Genomic DNA, 27,532 nt, shown 5'->3' with positions numbered 1-27,532 from the left:
GGAGGAGCTTTTGCTTGGATGCGGAGGATGTGGGTGGGGTCACTAATGAGCTCTTGACATCAATATTTACTGAGGAGGATGTGGAGGATAGCTTATTGTTCAAAAATGAACCACGGTTCATCCTGGAAACCACAGATTCATCAGTCTCACATCAGCGGTAGGGAATTTACAGAAGGGAATTCTTCGGGATAGGATTTATGAGCATTTGGAAAATCATGGCCTAGTTAGGGAGAGTGAGCACTGCTTTGTGCGAGGCAAGAGAGAAGTCTTACTAACTTGACTGAGTTTTTTTCACGAGGATGTGATTGATGAAAGTAGAGCAGTGGATGTTATCTACATGAATTTTAGTAAGGTGCTTGACAAGGTTCCTCATGGGAGGCTCTTCCAGAAGATTAAGATGCATGTGACCCCTGATGAATTGGCTGCTTGGGTTCGGAACTGGCTCATCCCTGTAAGGCAGAGGGTAGTGGTCGAAGGTACTTATTCTAGCTGGAGGTCTGTTATTAGTGGTGATCTGTATTGGACCCTCTGCTGTTAGAGATGTGTATAAATGACTTGGATGAAAATGTAGATGGGTGGGTTAGTAAGTTTACAGATAATACAAAGATTGGTGGTGTTGTGGATAGTGTAGAAGACTGGCAAAGAACACAACAAGATTTAGATCAGTTGCAGATGTGTGGAGAGAAATGACAGATGGAGTTTAACTTAGCCAAATATGAAATGTTATATCTTGGTAGGTCAAATGTAAAGATACAATACACTGTTAATGACAAGATCCTTAGCAATGTTGATAAGCAGAGGGATCTTGGGATTCAAGTTCATAGCTCCCTGAACGTGGCTACACATGTCAATCGGGTGGGTTAAGAAGGCATATGGGCATGCTTGCCTTTATTAGTCAAGGCATTGAGTTCAAAAGTCAGAAAGTTACATTGTAGCTTTATAAAATTCTAGGTAGGTTGCATCTGGAGTAATGCATACCATTCTGGTCACCCCATTATAGGATGGATGCCGAGACTTTAGACAGAGGATGCAGAAGTAATTTACCAGGATGTTGCCTGCATTAGTGGCCATGTGCTATCACAAGTGGTTGGACGAACTTAATTGTTTTCTCTGGAGTGGCAGAGGCTGAGGGGAAATCTACGGTTTCTAAGATTATGAGAGGTATAGATAGAGTAGGCAGACACATCTTATTCCAAGGGTTGAAAATGTCTAGTACCAGAGGGCATGAGAGAGGGTAATTTCAAAGGAGATGTGAGGGAATTCTTTTTCAAAAACATAGAGAATAGTGGGTGCCTGGTGTGGTGGTAGAAGAAGAGACTTTTAACAGTTGTTTAGATAGGCACATGAATGTGAGGAAAATGGAAGGATATGGAATTATGTAGGCAGAAGAGCCTGTTCCTGTGCTGTACTGTTCTATGTTCTCTATTATCAGGGTATTAAAAAAATCTCTGCAGTCTCCAGGAGGAGAAGCTGTTATCTAGACAGCAGAATTAATTTTGAATCATACAGGACTGACAGGAAGGGCAAGAAATAAGATTTGAAAAGTAGTTTTAGCAATTCTTCATATCATTCGATAATGGAAGATTTAATAGCTGTGGTTCCTTGAGCAATTCCTTCTACTAGAAATATTAAGCTAACTGTATGTGAAGCTCCAATTTGTGTAAATGGTTCAAATTGCTAACATTGCATTCTACAGCCCAGTAGCCTGCCAGAGCTTGCTGTGTTGCTTGAAGTTTAGATATCCCTTAGATTTCACCTACATCTCTTTGTTGCATGATTCCCACATGTAGGACCTGAGATTATCAGCAACATACAACCTAAACACAACAATACTGATAATGATCAGTCTCTTTTTTTAAAGATATCTTATTATTAAGGTAAATAGCTGCTCCCTTTGTGTTAGTTGCCATAGATGTTAAGATGTATGGTTTTCTTGACTAGCTTAATCAACCTTCTTCCCAAGGAAAAAGCTGACACATCCCTTAAAATGTTGTTAAATTCTGAGCTCTACATTTGGTTGTTTCAGTAAAATAGAACTTTGAACTTCAACAATGTTATCAATTTATCCCTCAGTTTCAACAGTACCTTTAAATCAAAGTTATCTAGCTGTTCATCTGTGAAAAAGAAAAAGAGTGACTAACAGTTTGCAGAAACATGCATTAGACATGATACGGTTGTGTTACATAAACATAGTTCTATTATCCATTGAAAATGTTATAGTTGAACCATGCTTCCAAGTAGAATAGAGAATATCTCCCCTGTAATTGTAGAGTGCATTTTTATTCTGAAGTTATGTGATATGCAGAGATGCAAGGAAGCAAGTATTAGAGGGCATTTACAAGAAACTATTCTCTACATTGATGATTAGTAGATTACAATTCAAGTAAAAATATTTACTGGAGCAAAAATACTGCAGATGATAATATTCTGAAACAAAAACAGACAATGTTCCAGGTTAGCTAGCATTCACAGATAGAACAGCAATTTAACTTCTGAGGTCAGTAACTTTTTATTCTAATGGAACTTCTTGGAGCAAACAGTTGGCTCTACATAGTTGTACCTACTTGGTTTTGACCTAACTAGATCAGCACATGGCGTCAGAAGGGAAAATGATCATTTCCCCACTGCACAGTCTGCTTAATTAATCGTGATTTATGCTGACATAAACAATGTGAAATCCTATTAATGTCCATCTCTTGATAAAATCATAGCGATACTCAAAGAAGATGTAACAAATCCAAACAACAATGAGCATCAGAATCTGCTTTGAAATAGACATGACTTACTGTTCCTACTCGTCCACTTTGTGGCTGCCTTCCAAAGTCTGCGTATGATGGTGTGAAGTCTGGGCCCCGGGACAGTATTCGTGAGGAGTCTAAAGGCCTTGTTATTTGTTTAGTCTGGGCAATCTGCAAACAAAAATATTTTGTTAATGCACCAGGTTAAATCACTGTGCGTGTTAAGGACATGTAAAGGTGTAAGCTGTAAGGGTAGGCCATGCAGTCCATCAAACCTGCTTTGCTAACATTATAAGATCATCAACCAACAGCTGGGACTATCTCAATATAACCACATATAACCACATCCTTCTGGTACAGACAATTCTGAAGATTTACTACCATTAAGGAAGAATTTCTTTTACATCTCAGTTTCAAGTGGTATTCCAGAGACATACAAAAGGCTGGAGGAACTCAGCATGTCAGGCAGTATCAATGAGAGAATCAAGTCTCAATGAAACATCAACTGTTCATTCTCCCTATAGATGCTGCCTGACCAACTGTGTTCCTTTAGCATTTTGTGTGTGCTGTTTAAGTAATAAGTACTAACCCATTATGCAGGAAATATGACCCAAGTTTTAGTCTCTAAAACCATGGAAAACTTCTCAAATCTATATTGTTGAGCACTTTAAGGAGAATTGGTTCAGTGAGATCAACATCCTTCTAAAGAGTACTAATTTTAGACCCATTATATACAAATCTCTTCTCACAGGCCAACCCTCACATTTGGGAAATCAAACCTATGAAACCAAATGCACACTCATTTTTTTTGGTTCTTTAGCTGTCAAGCATTTTAACTAGTGCAGACTGGGTTGCAACACTGGTGGAAATAAAGGGACATTACTTCCTGTAATATAGAGCATGATGCAGAATCTAAATAAGCACAATCAATTAATTATTTCAAAGATGCTTGGAGAAATAATAAGGGCTATTAGCCATAATCCTTTTACTATCACACATTAACTCGTTAGTGTCTCAGAATAAATGAAATTAACAAAATCAACAGAATCTTTAATTTCAAATGCATCAATTTCATTCCTGTGGAAAAATAAGACTGGTTTGCAGTGTGAATTCTGGAAATGCTCATGCCAGACAGCAGCGAGAGAGAGAGAGAGAGTAAGCAAGTTGGTGTTTCAGGTCATGGACTTTTCGTTAGAAGTAAGCAATCAAACATATCATGAATTGCACTTAAGGGGAGGGAAGGAGAGAACAATGGGATTTTCTGGAAGAAAATGGAGACAAGTTTGAGCATTGATTGTGGCAAAAGTGACTCAATAGAGAGAGTTCTTTGAGGGCCATGTACATAACGTATTTGGTTTGAATTAAGAAACAACAAATGCACATTTGTACTGTAGAGCTAACGCTACTGAGACAGCAAGGATATATCTAAGGCAGAATTTCTTAAACAGTGGAATGATAATCCGCATGGGTTGAGAGGGATATGACCAGTAGTGAAACCAAAGCTCATATTCCCTGGATAATAAAAGAAATAAAGGGGTTGAATAATGCATATAAGGAGAACTCAAATGAGAATCAGGCTAAATGCAGTAGGCTCAGAAATTTATCGGAAAAGGAAAACAAAATGGGAAAGGGAATATCCAAACAGAATGCCATTAACATACATACTCAAACTCCACATACTATTCGCCAAACAAAGGAGTAGCTAGGAACTCAAAAGTGACAAAGCTTCACCTGTCTCTTTACAGATTATGCTTAAATCCTTTTATCAATTTTACTCAGTGCCCACCCCAGATCACCTCCCTTTCTGGGATATACGTTGCTGACTACTGTTTCTGCTCCTTGTACTAATACATTCCCAATTACTCTGCCTTTATACAGCTGAGGACACTGCCCAAGTTATAGAATCCTGACTACTCCCAGGGGAACTTTAAGCATGTCTGTCATGCAAGTTTTCCATTCCAATTGCTCTTTCTGCACTGTAACAAACAAGCTCAAAACACCACACTCTATCTTCTGTCCAGAAAGTTATGACAGAAGGTCATCACTTTGCAATGTTAATTCAGTTTTCCATTGAAACAAATGCGACCTGATCTGTTGATTAAGTGCAGTACTGTCTTTTTTTTTGGAAACTTCCCTCTTCTGTACTACTGAAATCACGCTGTTTTCTCACTTCTCTCAGTTTTCATGAAACAGTAATAACTGAAATAATTACACTATTTCTGTCTCCACATAAAGCTGGGAATTTAAAGCATTTTCTGTTTCTTTAGTTTTCTATCACCTTTTAAACTCCACAATCAGTTTACTGATATTCATTAGCTGATCTTGCAGTGTGCAACTTACAAATCTATATCACATGCAAAGAGTTGGAAAGAAGTGAGAATGCACAAAATAAAACTAATTTCTAAACATCTGTGCAAATTTAAACCAGTGGCAAATTTTCCCTTAAAAATACCAATTCCTCAAATCATTTCTGAAAGCATAAAAACTTGCAAAATGCAGCAAACTTAAGCACAATATATTTGAAGTGTACACAATTCTCTAGGACAGTGATTATTCATCTTTTTTTTGCCCATAAGAGAGCACATTACTACCTACATGTGGTAAACAACTTCAAGAATACCTAATCAAAATGAACCTTGAGAGCTTACTTCGCACTTTTGTTTCCTAGTATTTTCAAATCTTCAATAAATATTCACTGAAACCTCATTGGTAATAGTTGATAAAGTTCCTCTGCACTGAAACATCAATCTCTGCAACTTCAAGGATCTTTCTACCAAGGTGGTCCATAGTATGTAACAGGTTTGCGTTTACACCCCACAAGCACAGATTCACACATGGAAGAGGTGGGTGCTGCACTATTTATTACTGGGAATTCAAACATTCAGATCTCAACAGAAACTGAGTGGAAAAATTAGTATGTTTTTTTAAATTGGAAATTTACTTTAAAATCACTATCAATTCTGGAGGACAGAATTTATTTTAACGTTAATTTGTATAACTATTTCAGCAGGAGCAGTAACCCCACCTTATCAAGAACAACATCGCTGATTGCTGGCAGCCCATCTGGTTTCTGTGTACTAGCCGCTATGAACTGGAAACCAAGGAGAAATTCACGGTCATATCGCTTCTTGCCCTCTGGATTTGTCAATTTCCACTGGTCTAGAATGACGCAAAACAAGCAAAAACAAAACTCCATTTTTTAACCCAATTACGAGTTTATGCAGCTGAACAATTTCTTTGAGGCATACATATTACATTAAGACATAAACTTATGATACGAAAAACAGAAAAAGAAATTATGCTCTATCAGCCATCTTGCCCAAGGGAAACTGTCATTCTTTAAAAAAATGCATCTAATTGAGATTTGTTGAATACAAACCATAAATTTGCATTGAAACTTGGTCGCACATCAGAAAATCATTTAATGCATATGCTGCAGCATTTCAAAACTTCAAGAGCCACAGAATGGATCCATGCTGAATAAAAATTTATATAGTACCTTCAAGAAATCTGATAATTGCACTGATATCATTGCATTAAATCAGTGGCAAAAATGTTATTAAAATATGAGAGTTTGAGGACAGAAGCTTTTAAGATTTAATCTCATCAATATTTCATGCATTGCCAAAATATGAGCTTTGCAGCCAATAAGGACTGCACATGAGAGGGGAAAGTTAAAATGTGTGGAAAAGGCAAACCCAAAATAGAATAAAGAATAAAGGGATGTAGACCAAATTAATGAAGGGGTAATTTAAGTGTTTGAATGAAAACAATTCTTCACATCAGAAGTAGCCAATTCAGCAGCTGAGATGAAAAATGGAACAAGTGAGAATGATGGAACGGCTCCACTGGGAGCCAGTAGACACAATGGGCCAAATAGCTGCTGCCTCTTCTGTATCACATTGATAAATGTAGGATTCTGACAACTAAACACTAGAATGAATTGGCTGCAGATGAGTCAAATGGACTTCCTGCTCTGATTATTCTGTATTCTACAAACTTTAAAAAATAGAATTTTTACTGCCTTTTATAACTTCTGTAATATACATTCACTTATTTCAAATTTCTGTTTAAACGTGGTTGATTATGAGTTAACCACACAAATTAAAAGTAGCCTTTAAATATACATATTACATCATTTAGATACCTTCCCTTCTGTGACCCACTCCATACCACATAACACTGAGAAGGCATGCACTTTCAGTGGTTAAAAAATAATCTTGAAATTGGTGATACCTCATGCCACCAATGTAAAGTTGATGTTAAGAGATGTTGTTTGTTAACAATATAATATTGCTTGATATTCAGAATTCATTTTTTGAATCTGCTTCTGACTGCTCAGTTTAGAACTCTTCAGCTCTTGTTGCAAGATTTATAAACATGATGTCTAATTACCAAGCTACACTCTACGCAAAAGAATGGCTCAAAACCAACTGTTATCATCATTCCACAATTCACCCAAAAATTATAGTTCTAAACCAGAGCACCAGACTCTTTAAACACTGACTACACAAGTCCATTAACTATCCTGTCCTCTTTTCTAATCACCAAACGCCATAAATGCACTATCACGGGGTTTCTCAGGCTTTCACCATGAACACAGCTATACAGCCATTTCTGAACTTTACAAAACAAGTCAAAACATACACACCCACTCCATATCCTAGGGCCTCCTTTCTCTTATCTTATATACTGTACAAACATCTCATGCTGTATTGAAGACTTTAATATACAATTCATTACCATATTCTAGGATAAGAGTATATTACAAAGCACCAACAGCATCCATGATTATTACTGTATCTACATGAAGCATGATCAATTTTAAAAGTCTATTAAAATAATGATGCACAGTTCTTGTGAAAAGTTATGCTGAAAAGACCGAATCAGTGCTTATTTCCTTCAAATCTAGATTCATCTAGTTTAATCTTTAGATTAAACAATTCAATTTCTTTTCAATTTCGAAAAGGTAGAGTTTAGAGAATGAATTTGTTTGAAAATCTACCCTGACCTCAGTGAGTAGAACAAAAAAAATCTAATACTAATAGCATAAAAATAAAATGAATACATCAATTTTGGCTGACCTTGGGAAGACAGAGAGAAAGCAAGTGAGAAACACAGACAGGAATCTGTACCACTGGTAATCCATAGGGATGACCCCTTTGGCCTAATAAGTCTGCACCAAATAAAATGCTGTCTTACTGGTGGTGAAGAGGGTCCTCTAAGATTACAACAGGATCTACATGAACTGGAGAAGTTCTCCATGGAAAGGCAGATGGAATTTAGTGTGGGCAAAGTGAGCTCAGACCAGTGAGAATATTCAATGACATTACAATTGCAGAATACCCCACAGTTCAGGTGGGTCTAGACAGAATAACGGTTTGGCATAGACGAAATGGGTCAAAGGGCCTGTTGCTATGCTGTACAGCTCCACAACTAATTTCATTGGGTCAACTCCAAATAAATACAGTGGGTGCCGGTTAATTGGGACACATGGGGACTAGTACATTTTGGCCCAATTAAGTGGCAATGGAAATAGTTACAGAGGTATAAGCAAAAGACAAACTGCTGTTTAACTGAGTAACAAATTATGTATTTAAATGAAATACAGAACAAACCAGAACAGCACCAATACAATTACAATGCTATAGAACTGTATATGAGTTCCCTAAAGCTATCAACAGAGGAATTACACTGCTGTGTTCTTTTGATTGACTATAAAAGAACAAAAATCGTGCACTTAGTGTAGAAAATGGACTGTCATCAGACAAATTTCAACCATTGCATCCTCCAAATCTTCATTTTCATTGTAACATTCAAGATAATTGTCGATACCATCAAATTTGTCATAGTTCCTAACCTGAAGCTGTGAAATTGTTTCATTTTTACTGCCGGCCACTTCTCACATCTCCAAGCCTGAATGCTTGAAACGGCAGTGAGCAAAACAGTTCTGAATTGTCTTACTGGTTACTTGTCACCAATTATCAGTGTCAAAAATCACTACTTTTTGAACACAAGCACACAAAACTGACACTATCTAAAAATGTTTGCTCTAGGTATGGTGTAGTACCTAACAGGAACACAAAAGCACGAGTCAACACTCATTAGAAACTGCTTGGCAGTCCCCAATTAATGGCAGAGTGTCCCAAATAAACAAGGTGAACCCTGGCTATTTTCTTGATTAGTTTTTGTTCTTTAAGAGTTGTCCCAAACAAGTGGCTGTCCTGATAAACAGATTGCCTAATTAACCAGAATTCAGTGTACTTTGGCTTCATAAGAAGGTCAGAGGCTTGATGTCCTGTGTTAAGTTACTCATCACCTCAGATCACAATATCTATAAAAGGTACAAGCTAGGAGCAAGAAAAGAATATTTTACATTTGCCTAGACCAGAACAAGAAAACTAAGGTAGGTCTACACCATATAGGACAAGGCAGCCTGCTTCCTTGGTACCTGTGGCTCTATTTATTCCCACACCAACAGCAGACTGCAGCTGTACTGTATAGTTTTTGCAAAATGCACTGCAAATACTCACAATGGCTACTTCAATAGGACCTTAAAACCAACAACCTTTATTTACTACTAAGCACATAGTTTTTAGGCACATGGGAGTACCAACTCCTACAGGTTTCACATCATGTCACACACCAATTAATTCTGGAAAATATTGCTGCTCCTTCGTTGTCACTTGGTTAAACTACAGAACTCCTTATGTAACAGCATTGTGGGTGTATCTTGATCAGAAGAATTGCAGTCATCTAAGCTTGTACCCCTACTGAAAGCAATGTTCAGAATTCCCAAGATATCACCTGCAAAGGTCTCAACATCCGGATAACGTCAAATACAATGTGTCTTTCAAGAAAGGTGGGAAACAGAGAGAATGAATCTAATGCCTTTCAATAAGAAATGCTGAAATCATTACCAAGGAAGTTGGGACTCTTAAAAATAACTAATGCAGAGATAGACAGTTAAGTCTGAAAAATAAAATACACTTCTACAAAGATGTAGCAAGCATGATAATTAAACGTGAACCAGTATGTGCTGTATAATTGTATTTACCAGAATCAGAGTACTATAGCACACATACAGGCTCTTCAAGTTAGTCCAGGCTGAACTGTTATTCTGCCAAGTCCCATGATGTGCATCTGGACCATAGCCCTCCATAACCCTCCCATCCATGTACCAATCGGAAGTTCTCTTAAATGTTGCAACAGAACCTGTATCCACCACTTTTACTGGCAGTTTGGTGCAGACTCACACCACTCCATGAAGTTGTTCACTAACAAGGTTACCTTTAAATATTTCACTTTTCACCCTTAACCTATGACCTCTAGTTCTACTCTCACCCAATCTCAGTGGAAGAAGCCTGCTTGCATTTCCTCTATTTATACCCCATATCTTCCGGAAGAAGATGGCGACAATGAAGAATGTGACCAAGGGCCAGAAGTTTCACAAAACTGTCACTTCCACTTCTTTTACATGTTTTGCTTTCAAATGTGGTTCTGTTACTGTTGGATCCCGTGATCTACATTTTGATGGTGTGCTTTTGAGTGAGTGATCTGGTGCTTTGCTGTTTCCAAGGATTTTCCATGAGGCTTCGAGTGAAATGTGCAGCCTCGAGGCCAAAAAGCCTGGAGATGGGGCACAAGCCCATGATTGACTCCATTTCTCACTGATCTTGTTATTTAAAGCGTCGAGGAAGATTGAAATCATCGAGGCAAGAGCAGAAGGCGCACGGATGTTCAGCGCTGTCTCTCACTTGCTGATGTTGGAGGAACCCACTCTCCCTCTTGCTGGCTGCTCCCCAAGGAAGGTTCCTGCTTTCAAATGGTTCCTCTTTCTCCTCTCACTCAATGCTGCCAGAGGAATGTGCTAGAGTCCTGGGTCTCGGGCAAGGTTTAATCAATGTGGTTTGTAGATTACACTCTGTAGCTCACATTAAAATGTGTTTCTGGTTGCTCCCTTTTTTTGTTGCTATTTTGGGTGATTTTGAATTGGGCAGCCAGCAGATAACACTGAGCTGAATTGAATATGCCTGGACTCTTTTGATTTTGGGTTTTATATTTTGTGTTTCTCGTTTGTTGTATTTTTGGTTGCTGCTTGTGTGATTTTTTTTGCGCGTGGGGGGGGGTATTGATTTTTTTCTTTGAACAGGTTCTATGGTTTTCTTTGTTTCGTGGCTGTCTTTGGGGAAGACGCATCTCAGGGTTGTATAATGCATACACACTTTGATAATAAATATACTTTGAATCTTTGAAAATCTTCAATCATTCTCTAGGCTCTACGGAGAAAGTCTTAACCTATTCACTCTTTCCTTATAACTCAGGTCCAGGAAAAATCCTTGTAAATTCTAAATACCTCCCAATAATTTATCCATTACCGATGTCAGGCTCACTGGTTCTGTCAGGAGTCCTGTAATATCTGCACTAGCCTTCCATAAGGTCAGAGGGGACAACTTCTTTAGCCCTGGGGATGTATCCATTTGCCTCAAGACTGCAAGTACCTCCTCTTCGATAATCCATATACTATCAAGGACCTCAGTTCTATAGATTCTGTGTCCATCTACTGAGTAAATACAGATATACAAACTCAATTTAAGATCTCTTCTATCTCTTTCAGCTCCATGCATAAATGACCATGCTGATCTTTTAAGTGGACCAATATTTTGTCACTTGCTATGCTTTTGCTCCTAATATATCTATAAAAGCCCTTGGGATTTTGTCTTCCAAAAGCAACCTCATGTCTTCTCTCAGCTCTCCTGATTTCCCTCGTGTTCTTTCGCATTTCTTATACTTCATTTGTTCCTTACCACCTATGCATCTCCTTTTTCTTCTTAACCAGGAATTTAATACCCCACTGAAAACCAAGGTTCCCTAAATCTATTAAGCTTTGCCTTTTATTTTGATAAGAACATACAAACTCTGTACTTCAGTATTTCACTTTTGAAGGCCTCCCACTTACCAAGCACATTCTTGCCAGAAAACAGTCTGTCCCAATTCACACTTGCCAGATCCTTTCAAATACCGTCAAAATTGACCTTTCTCCAATTTAGAATCTCAACACAAGGACCATACCTATTGTTCTCCATAATTATTTTGAAATAAATGGCATTATGATCACTAGATGCAGTGTTCCCCTACACAAACTCGGTCACCCGCCATGTCTCAATCCCTAATATGAGATCTAGCATCACACTCTCTGTAGTTTGAACCACTACATTTTGATTAAGGATACTTCCCTGAACACCATTTAACAAACTCCATCCCACCCATTCCTTTAACAATATGGGAGCCTCAGTCAAACTGCACCATTTCCTTAGCCACTGGTAAAACTTTATTATCTTCCCATTTCAAGCCTCAATATGAAGCGTCATGAGTAGCAATCTTGAAAACACCACCACAGAGGTCTTGTCCTTGAACGTTGCATTCAACTCCCTGAACTCACTTTGCAAGACCTTGTCAGCCTTCCTGCCAAGCCGCTGGTACTGATGTGGACACAACCTGTGGCTGTTCACTCTCTTCCTTAGGCTATGGACTCAGTCTGAGATTTCCCTGACCCTTGCGCCCAGAAGGCAACATACCATCAGGGAATTTCGTTCTTGTCCACAGAACCTCCTGTCACAGAGTCAGCCTCAGTGCCAGACTGCTGTGGCTTTCTGCTGGAAAGATGCTACATAAGGTTATTTGAAAGCTGTCTATTGGCATTGCAAATGATTTATTAGCATGGATGGGGTATTGACTGAACCAACAAAAAGGAGAGCTGGAAAACCAATCAAATGGGCTGTTTTGTTCTGGATAGGTTCAGTGTTGTTGGATCTACGCTCGACCAGGCAGTTGAGCAGTAAGTGAGACAAGGAAAACAGCAGATGCTTGAAATCTACAGCAACTTACAAAATGCTGAAGGAACTTAGCGGGTTCAACATCTATGGAGGGAAATGAACATGCCAACTGTCTAGAACAGTCCAGGTAGTGCTGATTTCTACTCAATATCTGACAATATTTAATAAATGTGTAGCTCAATTATTGCAGAATTGGGAAGAACATTAATTTTATTTAATGTTTTGTTTGCAAGCCACATTACCTCACAACTCATAAACTGTTGCAAATTTAGGGTTTATGAAGTAAAATAAAATCCTCACATGATCTTTCATATGCTCAACAATCAAATTCTCATTGCAAATGGGCTGGTAATAAGTAGCCTGGAACTGAAAACAAAGTTTACCTTCTTTGAAGCCGCACACCATGCTATCATCAGGGTTCTCTTTGGTGCTCGTCTCTGTGCTTTCACTTTCAGATACAGTCTCTGAACCATTCTGTTCTGGTTCTATTTCCTGATTCCCATTTTCTTCCACATCTGCATGATCTTTAATGTCCAAGTCTTTGTCCACATTTATACCTGGAACTGTTCTATCTTGTTCAGATTCAGGCAAATTTTCAACTGCAAGTTCTTCAAGTTTAAGCTGAAGTATAAATGGACACGTCACCCTCAAATACTTAACCACACCATCAAAATGGAATACGATTAAATATTAACAAAATATGAATTAATATTCTAATAATCAATAATAAAGAAAAATACATGGTTGCACCATTACTACTTTCAGTTAACATTGGTGCAACTCTGCAGCACAAAATAAGACATTCAAATATTATAAGGAAATGTTAATTTTATTATGTTTGTGGACAGGTGAAAATTAAGGTGACAAGAAAACTGCATAATAAGCCCAGATCATATTTTCCAAAAATAATTTTGGCACATTTCAACCAATACTCAGAATTAATTAATCACTTGGTTAAACCTGAATGCACCCACTGTGAAACCAAAGTACACTTTCACAAAAGTTATTGAAATAACTTTGAAAACATTGGAGAAAATTAAACAAACAACAATTTCCTCCTATTAAGCACAAACGACCTTTTAGGAGGGAACTTTCCACTTTCGTTGAGTCCTCTTTGCATCCTATCAAGTGTTTCCTTTTTAAAATATCCACAGTAGAGACTGATGCTCATTTAACGCCAAGACCCATATTTTCAACAAAGACGCATTGACAGTTTTCAAAAACCAAAATTGTTTATTAATGAGTGAAAGCTCTAGCGGGTCTGCGTCTTCTTAATCCAATTGACTGGCATTAAATAAACTGCTTTCAAATAACCAAAACCAGAAAGTTGGGTAATTCTTGGGAATGTATTAGAAGTCTTTCCAGAAATGCATTTTAAAGTAATCATTAATTGACACCAAATTGTACCTTAACTGGGTTATACTTTTTTTCTTTTTGAATGCACAAATACAAGTAAAGATGCCACACATGATACTGCAATTTAATGAAATGCAGTATTGTAACACTGAAATCATAAATTTAGATGCTTCAATATTTTTACCTGCAACAATATTGATTGGGGAGCACAACTACAGTGTTTAAAGGACATTTGGAGAGATACATGAATAAGAAGGACTCAGAAGGATATAGGCCTGGATGAATGGGACTAGCTCAGGTAGCCAATGTGGCTGTTATGGAAAGTTGGGGTACAAGACCTGCTTCTGTATCATATAATACAATATAGCATTTTAAAAGAAGCAAATGATTTCAGTAGAAATATTTGATCACATTAACAGGAAGATGATACTGCATTTAAAAAAAAACCCTTTTCTGTAACTGAGACTGTATGGTACAAAGCAAGTATATGATTCCTACAACCAGTTGGTTGAATATTTGTTTTCAGCTTTCCTAGTACATATATTAAACTTTCTTAAGCCATTATTAATGAAACTAATCCATTTCACACACTAGCTTTAGCTAATTCCCTTTACAAGCTTATTCTCAACTCTAAACATGATACTAAAACCACAGCAACTTAAACAAAATGACATTTCACATTTTAAAATTCTGCAGATATGTTAGTCAGCTAAGGCACCAAAAGTAAACTTTAAACATACTTTTATCAAAAAAAATCCCATCAAATAATGTCTGCTGGATTTAGGAATTATTTTTGAACTACCAAACTTCCTGTATAGAATTGATTGCACTGGACAAAGACAATTCAACCAGTCCAAATTCATCTCATTGGATTATACACATCAACCTGCTTAACAGAACCAGGGATCTCAATATACTAATCAATCAATGTCCTTCTAAACAAAAAGCAAGGTATTTGTGCACACTAATTAGCACAATCACATTGATCTCCCACAGTACATAAAGGGGTTACACACACACACATTAAGCAGTAGCTATCTTGTCTTCTAAAGATTAATAAAATCATTTTGCTATCTACTGCTATAAGAAGGTGGCGGTGTGAATGGTGGACAGATGATGGTGTGGTGCATGGATAGAAGATAAGGCAGTTATCCCCATGTGGCAATGCAAAGATTTGAACTCAGCCTGGTACGCTGAATGGAATTGCTGCTCATAATAAATAAAAACAGTTTTTTATGCCAGCAGTTTTTTAGAAACAGTTACAGAGAAGTTATAAATTTAGATCATTTATTTTGTCAATAAAGTACTCAGGAGGTTCACTATGAAACAGTTAATGAAAATAATTGCAGCATTTAAACTGTGCTAATAAGATAAATGGCAAATTGGTAGCTGTACCCTGAAGATTTTAATCAATAACTTTTAGTGGCAGGAATGGCATCTCTTACCAAGTATTAACATTTACTGGTTTCAGTTTAGGTAATGTGGCAGTTTGTACATAGGCACATTGTACTAAAATGAAAGATGCCACAAGGTCTTTTCAGATTACCAGTCATCGTGGCTATTCAATCATTGAGGTTATCCAGACAGCCAAAGGAAACTTCTAACACCATGGACATTAATTAATATTCTTTTGATACACTTCCAGAATCTTCTGACATTGGTGGAAGATAAATAGCAATAGATTTCATCCCAATCTTTGCTTTGAATACAGTTCACATTACTTCAGAAAATAGCAAACCCAGGTTTCATTCACAAGGGTTGATCTCAGCAAAACAATGTACACCACATCAATACAACAAATCATTAAGTGGATAAAGAAACCCTTACCTCTTCACTGATTTCTAACAAATCCTCATCAGGTTTGTCCGACTCTTTTGGACTCTTCTGCATCTTTGGTGCAGTAATAGGTATCTGGACTGTAATACAGGTTGAGGCCCATTACTTGCTTGGTTCAGCTTCAAAAGCTTAATCACTATTCTCTTGTTTCAGATTCAAAGCAAAATTTACATTAATTTGTATTTAAATATAAGGAATATTCAAAATCTATGGATGTCTGAAGTTTAAAACAATAATATGCAAATTGCATTTGGCAATATCTGAGATTCTTTTGAAGGAACAGTTAGGTAAATTTTGATATGTGCAAGGGCAAAAGGCCACTAGAATTTGACAGGAATGTGAAGTTGAGATTATAATCACATCAACTATAATTTTATATATGTTTGCAAGCAGGGGTAAATGTTTTTTTCCCAAAACTAATATTTTTGAAGTGTATTCAAGATTAAAAAAAACAATGTAAGGTTTCTCAATTCTTCTATATGTTATTGATAATCAAATATTTGAAATGAAATGGTTTCTGGTAAGACTCTGGTCTGCAATATTTGCTGTGTATTATCAAGGGCAATAATAATAACAGAAAATGCTCAGTTGGTCAGGCAGCACCAGTTTTAGATCGGAGGTCTTTCATTAGAATTGATAGAGAGAAATATTTAATGTAAGTAGAAAAATAAATGATAAGAAATAGATGGTATAAAGGGAATTTTTCCTGACAGAGTCAATCAATGTGGCTATGAAGGGCAGTCTAGTTTCCTTCCATTAAGACATGTTGTAAAGTAGATATAATTTTGTATAGTCTGGCTTAAGGATATACTCAATAATACAGTACTTGAATTTCTTTATGAAGAGTTTGATTTGCAAGTGGGTGAAAGATCATACAAATTGACAGAGATGCAAAATTAAAACTACAATCATATCAACAATGATCTTGGACTCATAGATCTCATGGAGTGGTGGAGCTGGCTTGAGGGGCCTGAATTTCATCAGCAGCTAGTTGTATACCAATAAACATTTCTTATTTTTTGATAAAGCACATAATTGTGCATATCACAAACTTGTAACCCTACTTAAATGATACCAAATATTGATCTACATAAATGAAAACATTATTTGAAGTACAAAAGGATAGCTTAACAATCTCTAAACAGAATGATAGGATGTATCCATATGCCAGTTTCCTAATCCCAAAATTATCAGTAGAGCCTGTCAATTTTCCTCCAATAAAAGGAAAATGATAAAGCAAAGGTTTGCACAACTGAACATTTCTTTATAAGACACCTGAAGAGTGTATAAAATGTACAAAAGATGTAAACAAACAGCAAAAGAAATTGAAGCAGTAAAATCATTGGTGACAGCAATTCCAGGCAACACTGACATATATCTATATTTAATTGCAGAAATTGGCCAGTAATAGGTAACTATTCAACTCTCTACTGTGCAAGACATTTCTACACAACAGACAAAATTTTAAAAGCTAATTGCTGAAACCATTAACAGAGTAACATTGCCTCTGCATTGAGTTTCCAACAACATACTCTGCAACACTCCCAGAGCACAACATCAGTTTTGTTTGCCACAATTATGAACAGATCCCCCAGTCCTAGCAAGTAAATTAATTCATGTTGGAACATGCAGGCCAAAATTTAAAACAAAAATAAAATATTTTTATATTAGATTAAAACAATGATACTCCAAGTGAAGGAGTTAACAGTTTTGCTAATTCTTAATGCCCTGATTGAGAGGCTCATAGCCATGATCTACATCCATTCCTAATCACAATCAAAATTATCTACTTTTCTTTCCCCAACAGGTTGAATACAAGCAATAGAAGTTGAACATACAGTTTACCTCTTACAGAAATTCAGTGGTTAAGCAGCATCTGAGGGTGGACATAAATAGTCAATGCTTCAGGTTTAGATCTGTTACCTGTACTGGTCTAGATGAAGGGTTTCAACCAATTACAACAGCTGCCCATTTCCGTCCACAGATGCTGCTTGACTCATTGAGTTCTTCTAGCATTAGATTTTTTTGCTCCAGATTCCAGCATCTGCAGTCTCTTGTGTCTCCAACATTTTTGGAAATGAAGAAAAAAAGTCTATGGAAGAGGATTGCAGAAACAGCTGTAACAAGAGCAAACAAGCGAGGAAATACTAGCTTCTCTGACTCAGTGACTAAGCCATTGATTCTTCTCAGCTTGAGCCAGCTCCAATCTGTTGCAGCAAGGGGGAATGGTAGGAGTAGAAGACACGCTGAAAAGCTCTGCTTCCACACACCAGAATGTTTATAGCTCTGCAGCAGCAGCAGGCAAATCCAATCTATCCATTCTGCTTGTCCATTTGCATGGGGTGTCCCAAAGTAGGGCACTGGTAATCTGGGGAGCTTTATATATCAAAATGTAAGAGTTAATATTTTAAAGATGCTTTCAAAAGGTACACTACTTCTGGAGAAAAACAGCATTTATTTAAAACGACAAAAAATAATACAACAAAGTTTAGGAATCTGAACTAATAACTAATTTTAAGGTTCATGCATTACAATAATAAAAATTCCAGGAGCATTCAAAAAAGCTAAAAACCTGAAAAGAAAATAAAGGACTGTGGATGCTGGAAATCTTAAGTAAAAACATAAAATGCATGTCAGACAGCATCAGGGTAAAAGAAACTTAATATTTCACACCTGGAACTTTCATCTGAGCATTTCCAATATTTTCTTCTTGATTCGCAAAGTTCCTTAACCCTTATTATATTAGCCAGACATTCCTCAGAATTCAGAAATGATGTCATGAGTGCACAAAATTCCAAAGACATCACAGTGTAAATGCAGGGGTGAAGTTACCCTTTTCAGTATATCTAGAATTAGGGTCATTCGCTCAAAATAAGGAGTGATGATTGTACGTTCTAGTACCAATTGTTTGACAACAATAAAGTATAAAATATAAAGTATAAGGAGTCACCCAATCAGGAGAGCTTTGAAGAGACTTTCTCCCCAAAAGCTGGTCGACTGTTATATACATAAGGAACTGTGGAAGCTCAACTGATGGATATATACAAAACAAAAGTTGAGAATTTTAGATATTAAGAGAATCAAATGATAGCGGGTTAGTGCACAAAAGTAGTATTAAAGATTTTAGCAGAAATCTTAGCAAATAGCAGAGCATGCTCAAAGGGATAAAGAGTCGACTCCTGTTTCTATTACATTTGTTCTGTTTATATACTTGAATCAGAGGAACAAGAACTGTGAACTCAGATGATATTTCTGCCAGGATCAAAAATGAACTACAATTACGTTCTGTAGAAGTTTATGTAATTTGAAGCTGAAATCTATCCAGGCAGATTGACGTTAAATAATATAGTCAAGAAGATGGGATAATTCATCCAAGAACATTGATACCAAATAGCTGCAGCATTTAACAACCACATCAAATGTTGAGGCTGTGAAGTATGTGAAAAAATACGTCACCCCTCAGTTTAGTGCTCCTTAATTGACTCAGTATTGCATCTTTATTGACCAAACAAAAATAGCATTAGAGAAAGGTCATTGTGTAACATCTTTTAAAAAGTAATTGAATTATAAGTGCTTTGGATTACTAACAGAAATAACATACAGTTAGTTGAGCGTTAGTTGAGCCTTGAGTATTAGTTGAGCACCAACGTCCTGGAAATGCTGGATTAAAGTTTTTATAAAATTATATTAATCTTCTAATTCAAGGCAAAGAAACACAGTAAGTTGCTTTGCAGTTACTTGTATTATACTTTCTATTTAATGCTCCTCAGTTTCTGTATCAATAAGACCAATTTATGAACTTCATTATGAAATGAACAAAATTTCATAGGTAACATTGGTGAACACTGTCAAGTCATTTAAGGAACTGCACTTTTTAAAAAGTCACAACAATTTAAAAAATAAACTTTTATCATAGGTTTTAAAAAGTGACAAACCTCAAACTATTATTGATGTTTGCTGCGAAGAACTATATGTCAGTCAGTACATGAGCCAGATGTTGTGACATTCTACAGGAAATTATTAATTCTGATAAAAGTAATCAGAGCTCTGCTTTTGGGACGTAGGAACTGATAAACATTGATCTGTGGAGTTCTGATCCTTTCTGGGACCCACTGACAAGACTGATATTAAGGAATTCTTCAGTTATTTTCCTTCATCCTGAACATGCACAAGTTTAAAAGGAAATTGCAATTGTACAGGATACAAATAAGCAGCACCTATTGGACAAAATTATATTGCCAACTTCCAGCATTACAATAGAAACTACTTGATATCATGATTAGAACGAGAACCATCTCCCAGTGAATTTACAGGTAAACACAATACAAACTGTTTTTATTAAAGTTTGTAAGTAATATAAAACAAAGTGGGAACTCGAAGTTAGATCACAAATCAGTCCTGATGTAGTTGAGTGGAGGAAGAGTCTTGCAGTATTACATAGCATTCTCCTGCATCCATTTTCCTATTAGATAGCAGGAATATTCAAAACAGTGACACATTGTTCATCAGATAGTATTCAGTCATTGCGCAAATGTATTACTGACATCTATACCGCAGATGAGACAGGTTAATTTCAATAGCTCAAGGATTCTTCCATTCAGTGACTGAAAATGCCAGCATCAAATGAAAATCATGTAACTGGAAAATGACATACACCAACATGTTCAAGTGCATGAATGTGCATGCACCCAGCTACATGTTCTAAAGCAGTAAGTGGCACATTGCTGCCTCTCAGACTCGGTGACTCAGATTCAATCCCAACCTCAAGGGCTGACTACATGGGTTTTCTCTGTGACCGCCAACATTTCCTCCTACAACCCAAAGAATGGATTGGTATTTAAACGTTGTAAGGTGTCCCTGATTTGCAGGTGAGTGATAGAAAATAGGGGAGTTGCTGTGAATATGAGAAGAGTAAAACAGGATTAGTGTAAATTGGTGCTCGATGATCAGCACAGACTTGGTAGGCTGAAGGTCAATTTTTCCTGCTGTATGAATCTATTACTTTACTGGATAACCATTTTAGTTCTCTTGACATCAGCTTTCTAATAGTAATTAGTAATTCAAAAAAGTCTTATTTCTCTGGCAGCTGTTGTACAGAACTATAAGACAATACAAATTTTCAAATAAGGTGGCCATTTAGCATTATCTTTTCAGGCTCTCTAATAATTCCATTAGCTTGTTTTATCCTTATAAATCGCTATTTTTCATTAAAGGAAACCCCAAATGTAACCAGTGGCAAAGTTCCTCCAGAAATAAATTTCTCCCAACTTCCCTCTTCATACAAGTAGAAATATTAATTTAATGAACTTTCACCACTACCTTCCAAATAAAGAAATACTCATATTCACCCCATCAAATCCTTCTCCACACAACAGTAAACATGAATCTATGCTTCCGTCGTAATTCTGGTGATACTTTGCTGCACCTTTAATAAAGCAAAATAAGCTTTGCTCTGTTATGAACTGTTCAAAAACTACATCATACTCAAACTACAACCAAAGCATGAATGAATACAAGTTGCTAATTGTTGCAGCACTCTGCACTCTTATAAAATCCAAAGCACCATTGTCTTACTCTTCTACCTGCCTTTGCAAGGTATTTACATCTCATTCTCTTTCTCCACTTCTTTCGCAGATTTTCATTGATTTTTGTCCTGCTGAAGCATATCAGTTGCCATGCATTTTTAATTATGGATTCCAAAAATTAGCAATGTCTCCACAATTTGATTACGTGTGGCCATGATGTCCAGTATAACTAGTAATATATTATTTTGGTTTCCAGTGAGTATTAGTTCAAAATGAAAATCTTCTCATATAATGTACCTGTTTAAAAACTAGTAACTTTAATTCTTTATGCATATTTCAACAGACTACCCTTTTTAATGTAATGAGGCTTCATGAATGTAACCCATTGACGAGATCAGCATGCTTTACATATTGTAAAATAATCATAGATACACAATTTACAGCAATTAGCAGCAGATCCTAAACATTTCTGTTGTGATATTTATTTAATCTAGTTGAACACTGATGATGATTAAAAACTACTCATCTTGAATTTTGAAAAAATTCACAAAGTTAATTCAGAAAAAAGATAAGACTTTCACAGGGTTAAAGACTCTGCTTGAAAATAACATGTGCTTCATAAAATATCTTGTCATCTCTCAATTCTAAAGGAACTTGTACCTTGGTGGCAAATGTCACTCATAACTGCATTCATTATGAAGTTGAGTTGAAATCAGAGGGTAATGCAGTCATAAGGAAAGACATAACTCAGCCTGATTCTAGTTCACTACATCTTTTAAGGTAGTACTGTGAAATCAATATAAACTTCCTTTCCCCCTCCAACAGAGGCCAAATTTGAATCTTAAATAACTTGGGCACAATCAGTAAATCAGGATAGATCAAAGACTGAACCAAGGTCTATATGACTTGCTTATTAAACTGATTTTGCTTGTTACACAACATTAAAAGTATATGAAAGTAATTCCTTTGCTACCTTGTATTAATTAAGTAATCAAATTTCACTGGCAATCAGTAGAGCCATCTTTCTGTTTTGTTTTTCTTTTGGAATGGAGGAGGGGGAATAATGAACAGGATAATAACACAAAGATACTTGGATCTCCAAGGTAGTAACTCTATGGGTATCTGAAAGCAATGAAAACAAAACTATTAATCAAAGTCTGCTACAGCACTAACAATCTCTACTCTGAAAAGCCTTCAAAAATATTCTTACCTGGAAAAAATTTTGAAGAATGTACAAAAATATTCTCATATCTAAAAAAATAACATTATACTAAAAGAATTTAAACATAAATATCTGCTATTACACAGTCTTATTCAATGAAGACCTACCATACAAAATCTCAGGGCTTTTTTTGGAGTTTAATTGTTGTGATTCATTTTCCTCCACCTCTTTCTCCTCAACTTCCATAAATTCTTTGCATTCCACAGCTTCATCTTTGTCATCATTAACAGGCACTTCCTCACTGTTTTCTTCCTCTGCTGCAGCCTCCAGACTAATTGAATAAGCAGGAGAAGAAAGTGTCACCTCTGCCTCTGTCCTAAGATTATCTGCATTCTCTACATTTGTAGACAATGGAAAGTTTTGTGAAACACCTTCCAAGGTGCTTTGTGATATTTCCTGGCTTGCTACGCCATTCACTGCTTTAGTTGAGACAACAGTGCAAGGTACCATGGTTTCATCAAATGAAGCAACAATTGTTTCTTCGGATAGATGTTCGGTGTCCTGCTCTTTTTGTTTATCCTTTTCCACGTCTATGTGCAAATGTATGCTAGGTGCAAGTTTTTTCTCCTCATTGGAAATGGATGTTCCAGATCCTTCAGTAGAATCCATAGTTGGGAAAACAGCATTACTAGAAACATGTTCCACCAAGACCGCCTCTTCCTCCTCCACCACCTCCTCTGCCACCACTCCCCCCTCCTCCTCCTGTTCCCCCTCCTCTTCTTCCTCCTCCAGTAAAGGACCTGTATCAGAAGTTCCACCATCAATCTCCTTTTCTTCAGCATTTTCCGTTCTAACATCTGTGGAAGAACCTTTCACTGGTAGATCCTGCTTTGATTTTTCTTCTGTGTGAGCAGAAAAGGGAACTCTATTTCAGTAAACATGCCAATTGTTTACAAAAAGTTTATATTTCAATGGAAGCAAAAATAATTTAATACATAATAATTATTATAAACCACCTAAGGCATCCTTTTCAAAAATCTGACACAGAAATATAATTGGTTAAAACCCAGAAAATAAAAGCAAATTTTATTAATTAATAACACTGTTCAAAATAGGTTGAATAGGTTCAGCAGAGAAGTTCAGAAAGTTGGGCTTATTTAGATGAAAGCAAGGTTATGAATGGCAGAATTAAAGGGATGTTAAATTTGAAAAGACCACTCAATAAAACTGTGGCAAACTCTGTATCAAGTCAACTTTCCTATCTGATCATATCCTTTCAGTGATCAAAAATCTATTGATCTCATCCACAAATACACTCAACCACTGAGCATCTGTAGTTCTAAGATAGATCACAAGACCTTAAGCCATAGAAGTAGAATTAGGTAATTCAGTCCATTGAGTCTGCTCTGCCATAACTTCAGAGCTGATTTATTTTCCCTACCAACCCCATTTACCTGCCTTCTCTCTGTAAGTGTTGACACCCTTACTAATCAAGAACCTCTCAACCTCCACTTTAGATATCCCAATTATTTGGGTCCCACAGCCATCTCTGGGAATGAATTTGACAGATTCATCACCTTCTGGGTAAAAAAAAATCCTCCTCATATCTGTTCTAAATGAGCGCCCTTGCATTCTGAAGCTGTGCCTGCTGGTTCTAGACTACTCCACTATGGGAAACAATTTTATCCATGTCGACTCTATTTATGTCTTTTAATTTTTGATATGATTCAATGAGATTCTCCTCAGTCTTCTAAACCCCGGTGAGCACAGGCCCAGATCTTTGCTATTATATTCTCGTCCTCTCGAAAAAAATACTAATAATGCATTTGCCTCCCTTACTACCTATTCAACCTGCAAGTTAAACTTTAGGGAATCAGAGAGAATTCTAAAAATCTACTATGCACTATAGAAAGACATTTCATCACAACCTGATCTGAATTCTGCAACTTGTTGTAAGAGTTTATTGGCATTTATTCATAGCCCTTAGTCATGTATTTTTATGTAAAAAAAACCCTTTCACTTTTCTAAACTTAAGTACAAAGCAACTTTTCTCATTTTGTTTCCATATAAGCACCATGCAATCAATTTTGTGATGGTAGATTCTTAAATCCAGAAACTAAAAATGCAGTGCTCCCAAAGTGTTCTAAAAACTTGATATAATCTCGGCAAGTGTTTGTAAACTTGTGCAAAAGAGATGTACATCGTCTGGCAAATATACAAATCGGTTAGCTAAATGTCTGTCAGTTGTTTAAATAAATACTTGCTGAACCTGCACATTTAGTCTCTGCATTTCTCTGTATGCAACCATTCATTAGTTTCTCACCATATTAAATTATTTTTGTTGAAATTCTTCTGAAGGAAATGCACAATCTCACACAGTACTCCATTTTCTAACAGCTTGACCAGGTGTGTAACTTACAAGCTTTGTAGATTCAATGACTTCACTGTTCACTTTTTCCCACCTAGCTTTCTATCATCTGCAAACCTGAATACGTTACATTCTGATTTGGATAGGGGGATAGAGTGATAGAGAGGGGGAGAGGATAGAGGGGGGGGATAGGGAGAGAGATAGAGATAGAGAGAGAAATAGACGAAGTACCTGGTAAGAGTTGCCAGAGGAGGGAGTAAAGCAAACATGAGAAACAACATTTAGGAAATAGATAGACAGATAGATGAACAGCGAATCAAGAGATAGAACTTATGCAGGCAGACGTGATTAGTTTAGATTGGCATCATGTTCAATACAGACATAGCATACTAAAGGGCCAATTCTTGTGCTGTGTTGTTCTATGAATGTCATATTACAAAACAAAATTTAAATCAGTGGATCAAATGTATGAAGGACATTCAAACACATTTCCAAAATAAAGTGACAATATAATAATTAAAACCAAGCTTGTAAATATTGTGATAAAGTACTGAACATTGGGATATCCTATTTCCATCACTCAAAAGGCAGCAAACTGTCAATTTTCTTAACTTAATCACTCAGTTAAATGTCCCTCCCTCAGAATTGCAAACCTGAGATTAAACAGTAGTAGTACTGAGATTGAAACATGTTGCTTCATTTTACTGTGACATTTAAATTATATTAATTCCATACCTGTTTTCAGTTTTGTAACAGCAGTTTCAGTCCGTTCCACTGAAATAAATAAAAACATTTTATGGCATGTACCATACCTGAACTTGTAAATGTAGGAAATTTTAATTTATTGAAATTTATTGGTCCCTTCCAAGAAAGTATTGCATATACAACTCTAGATGTTTAATACAGTCAATTAATAGTACTTCAATAAAACTAAATTTTCTAAGAAAACTATTATGTCTCTGTGCTGCTAGTATAAGAAAATTTCCGGTATGTTTTCCAAGAAATTGTATACAAGGAAATTAAAGACAGTAATTTGTGTAAAGCCTCCTTACTCCAGGAATAACTTCTACATTATCACTGAAATCTGTACATTTCCAAGTACACGATTTTGAACTAAAAGATGCTTTTCTAAAACTGCTAGTTTTATACTTGCTTTCCATAATTAATATTGCTCAATTCTAGCTAATTTAATTTTAGATTATTGATTAATTGCATCAAAACATTGAATATGATCAGCTAAATTCAAGAAACAAAATAAAGCAAGAATTGGCCATAAACAACATCAGGCAGTTGACTCAAGTCAATTTAATAATAATTAAAGTCAACATGTTTCACCACAATACTTGATATTATGGGCAAAACTCAAGGATCCAGACACCAATTCATTCAAAATAATTTCAGCAGAATAAGAAAATGCAAAGGTTCAAAAGGTAGGGGGCAAAATCATATCTCAATACTAAATAATAACCTGTACTGCCAGGTCAGTGATTTTCATCACATTCCACTGTCATATGGAACCTTGTTCTGCCATACCTCTGTACTTAATTAACCACAATATCCCCTTCAAAGCTTTAACAGATATCTCGCAGTTTATGTGTCTTCCTTAAGAAGGCACTTTAAGAGGGAATGTGAGGAATACTATCTGTACCGTTTTGTCAAAGAAATTGAAAATGGCTCTTTCTTAAATAGAGCAAAATGGACAGGTTTTCATTTTCTGAAGAAATCTGTCTTTGAAGCATTATATGAGCTAACAAGAGGCAACTTGATTATCATTTATTTTTGATTTCTATTTGGATGGACAACATGGTCACAGGCCCTTCTAAACCCAACTCGTTGGAATTTAGAAGATTGAGGGGGGATCTTATTGAGATGTATAAAATCCTAAAAGGATTGGACAGGCTAGATGCAGGAAGATTGTTCCTAATGTTGGGGAAGTCCAGAACGAGGTATCACAGTTTAAGGATAAAGGGGAAGTCTTTTAGGACCGAGATGAGGAAAAACTTCTTCACACAGAGAGTGGTGAATCTGTGGAATTCTCTGCCACAGGAAACAGTTGAGGCCAGTTCATTGGCTATATTGAAGAGGGAGCTAGATATGGCCCTTGTGGCTAAAGGGATCGGGGGTATGGAGAGAAGGCAGGTACAGGGTTCTGAGTTGGATGATCAGCCATGATCATACTGAATGGCGATGCAGGCTCGAAGGGCCGAATGGCCTACTCCTGCACCTATTTTCTATGTTTCAATGTTTCATGCCACTCACTTACACCTATGTGACCAACTAACCCATACATCTTTGGAAATGTGGGAGGAAACGAGTTCCCAGAGGAAACCCACGTGGTCAAGAGAGAACACTTCATGACAGACAGCGGTGGAATTGAACCCAGATTGTTTGCGCTGTTATAGTTACGCTAATTGCTATACTACCTAATTTACTGGCAACACATTACTTTCTGTTTTAGACCTGCACATTGGAAAATAATCAAGGCTAGTTGCTCATGCCACTTCAACAGAAACTTCCAATAGAGTCAAAGTCTATTGCAAGTATTACTGTGAAATAATAGACATACTCTTCCATGATTTCTTCTGCTAATTTTTAACATAGTAATATAACTGGTATCAAGCACAAAAAGAAACATAACTGCTAATATAAACATATACAAGAGGGCAATAATATACTTATGGTACTGTGAAAACTAATTAATACAAAGTCTT

At 36.5% G+C, this 27,532-nt stretch overlaps 1 protein-coding gene across 9 annotated transcripts in view; it reads right to left on the bottom strand.

Annotated features, from left to right (window-relative positions):
- Positions 1-27,532, bottom strand: part of eif4g3b (eukaryotic translation initiation factor 4 gamma, 3b) — a 315,184-nt gene that overhangs the window by 66,697 nt on the left and 220,955 nt on the right. For all 9 annotated transcript variants that reach the window (XM_072245246.1, XM_072245247.1, XM_072245245.1 and 6 more), the window contains 6 exons: positions 25,557-25,595; positions 22,621-23,355; positions 15,758-15,846; positions 12,958-13,195; positions 5,764-5,897; positions 2,787-2,909 (listed from right to left, as the gene is read on the bottom strand). In XM_072245246.1, coding sequence (XP_072101347.1) covers positions 2,787-2,909; positions 5,764-5,897; positions 12,958-13,195; positions 15,758-15,846; positions 22,621-23,355; positions 25,557-25,595 — 1,358 coding nt within the window. The remainder of the gene's footprint in view (positions 1-2,786; positions 2,910-5,763; positions 5,898-12,957; positions 13,196-15,757; positions 15,847-22,620; positions 23,356-25,556; positions 25,596-27,532) is intronic.

This window comes from Mobula birostris, chromosome 27 (genome assembly GCF_030028105.1).
Source record: "Mobula birostris isolate sMobBir1 chromosome 27, sMobBir1.hap1, whole genome shotgun sequence".
Classification (NCBI taxonomy): Eukaryota; Metazoa; Chordata; class Chondrichthyes; order Myliobatiformes; family Myliobatidae; genus Mobula; species Mobula birostris.
The sequence above is the reverse complement of the archived record's forward strand: the minus strand, read 5'-3'. Positions and strand labels throughout refer to the sequence as shown.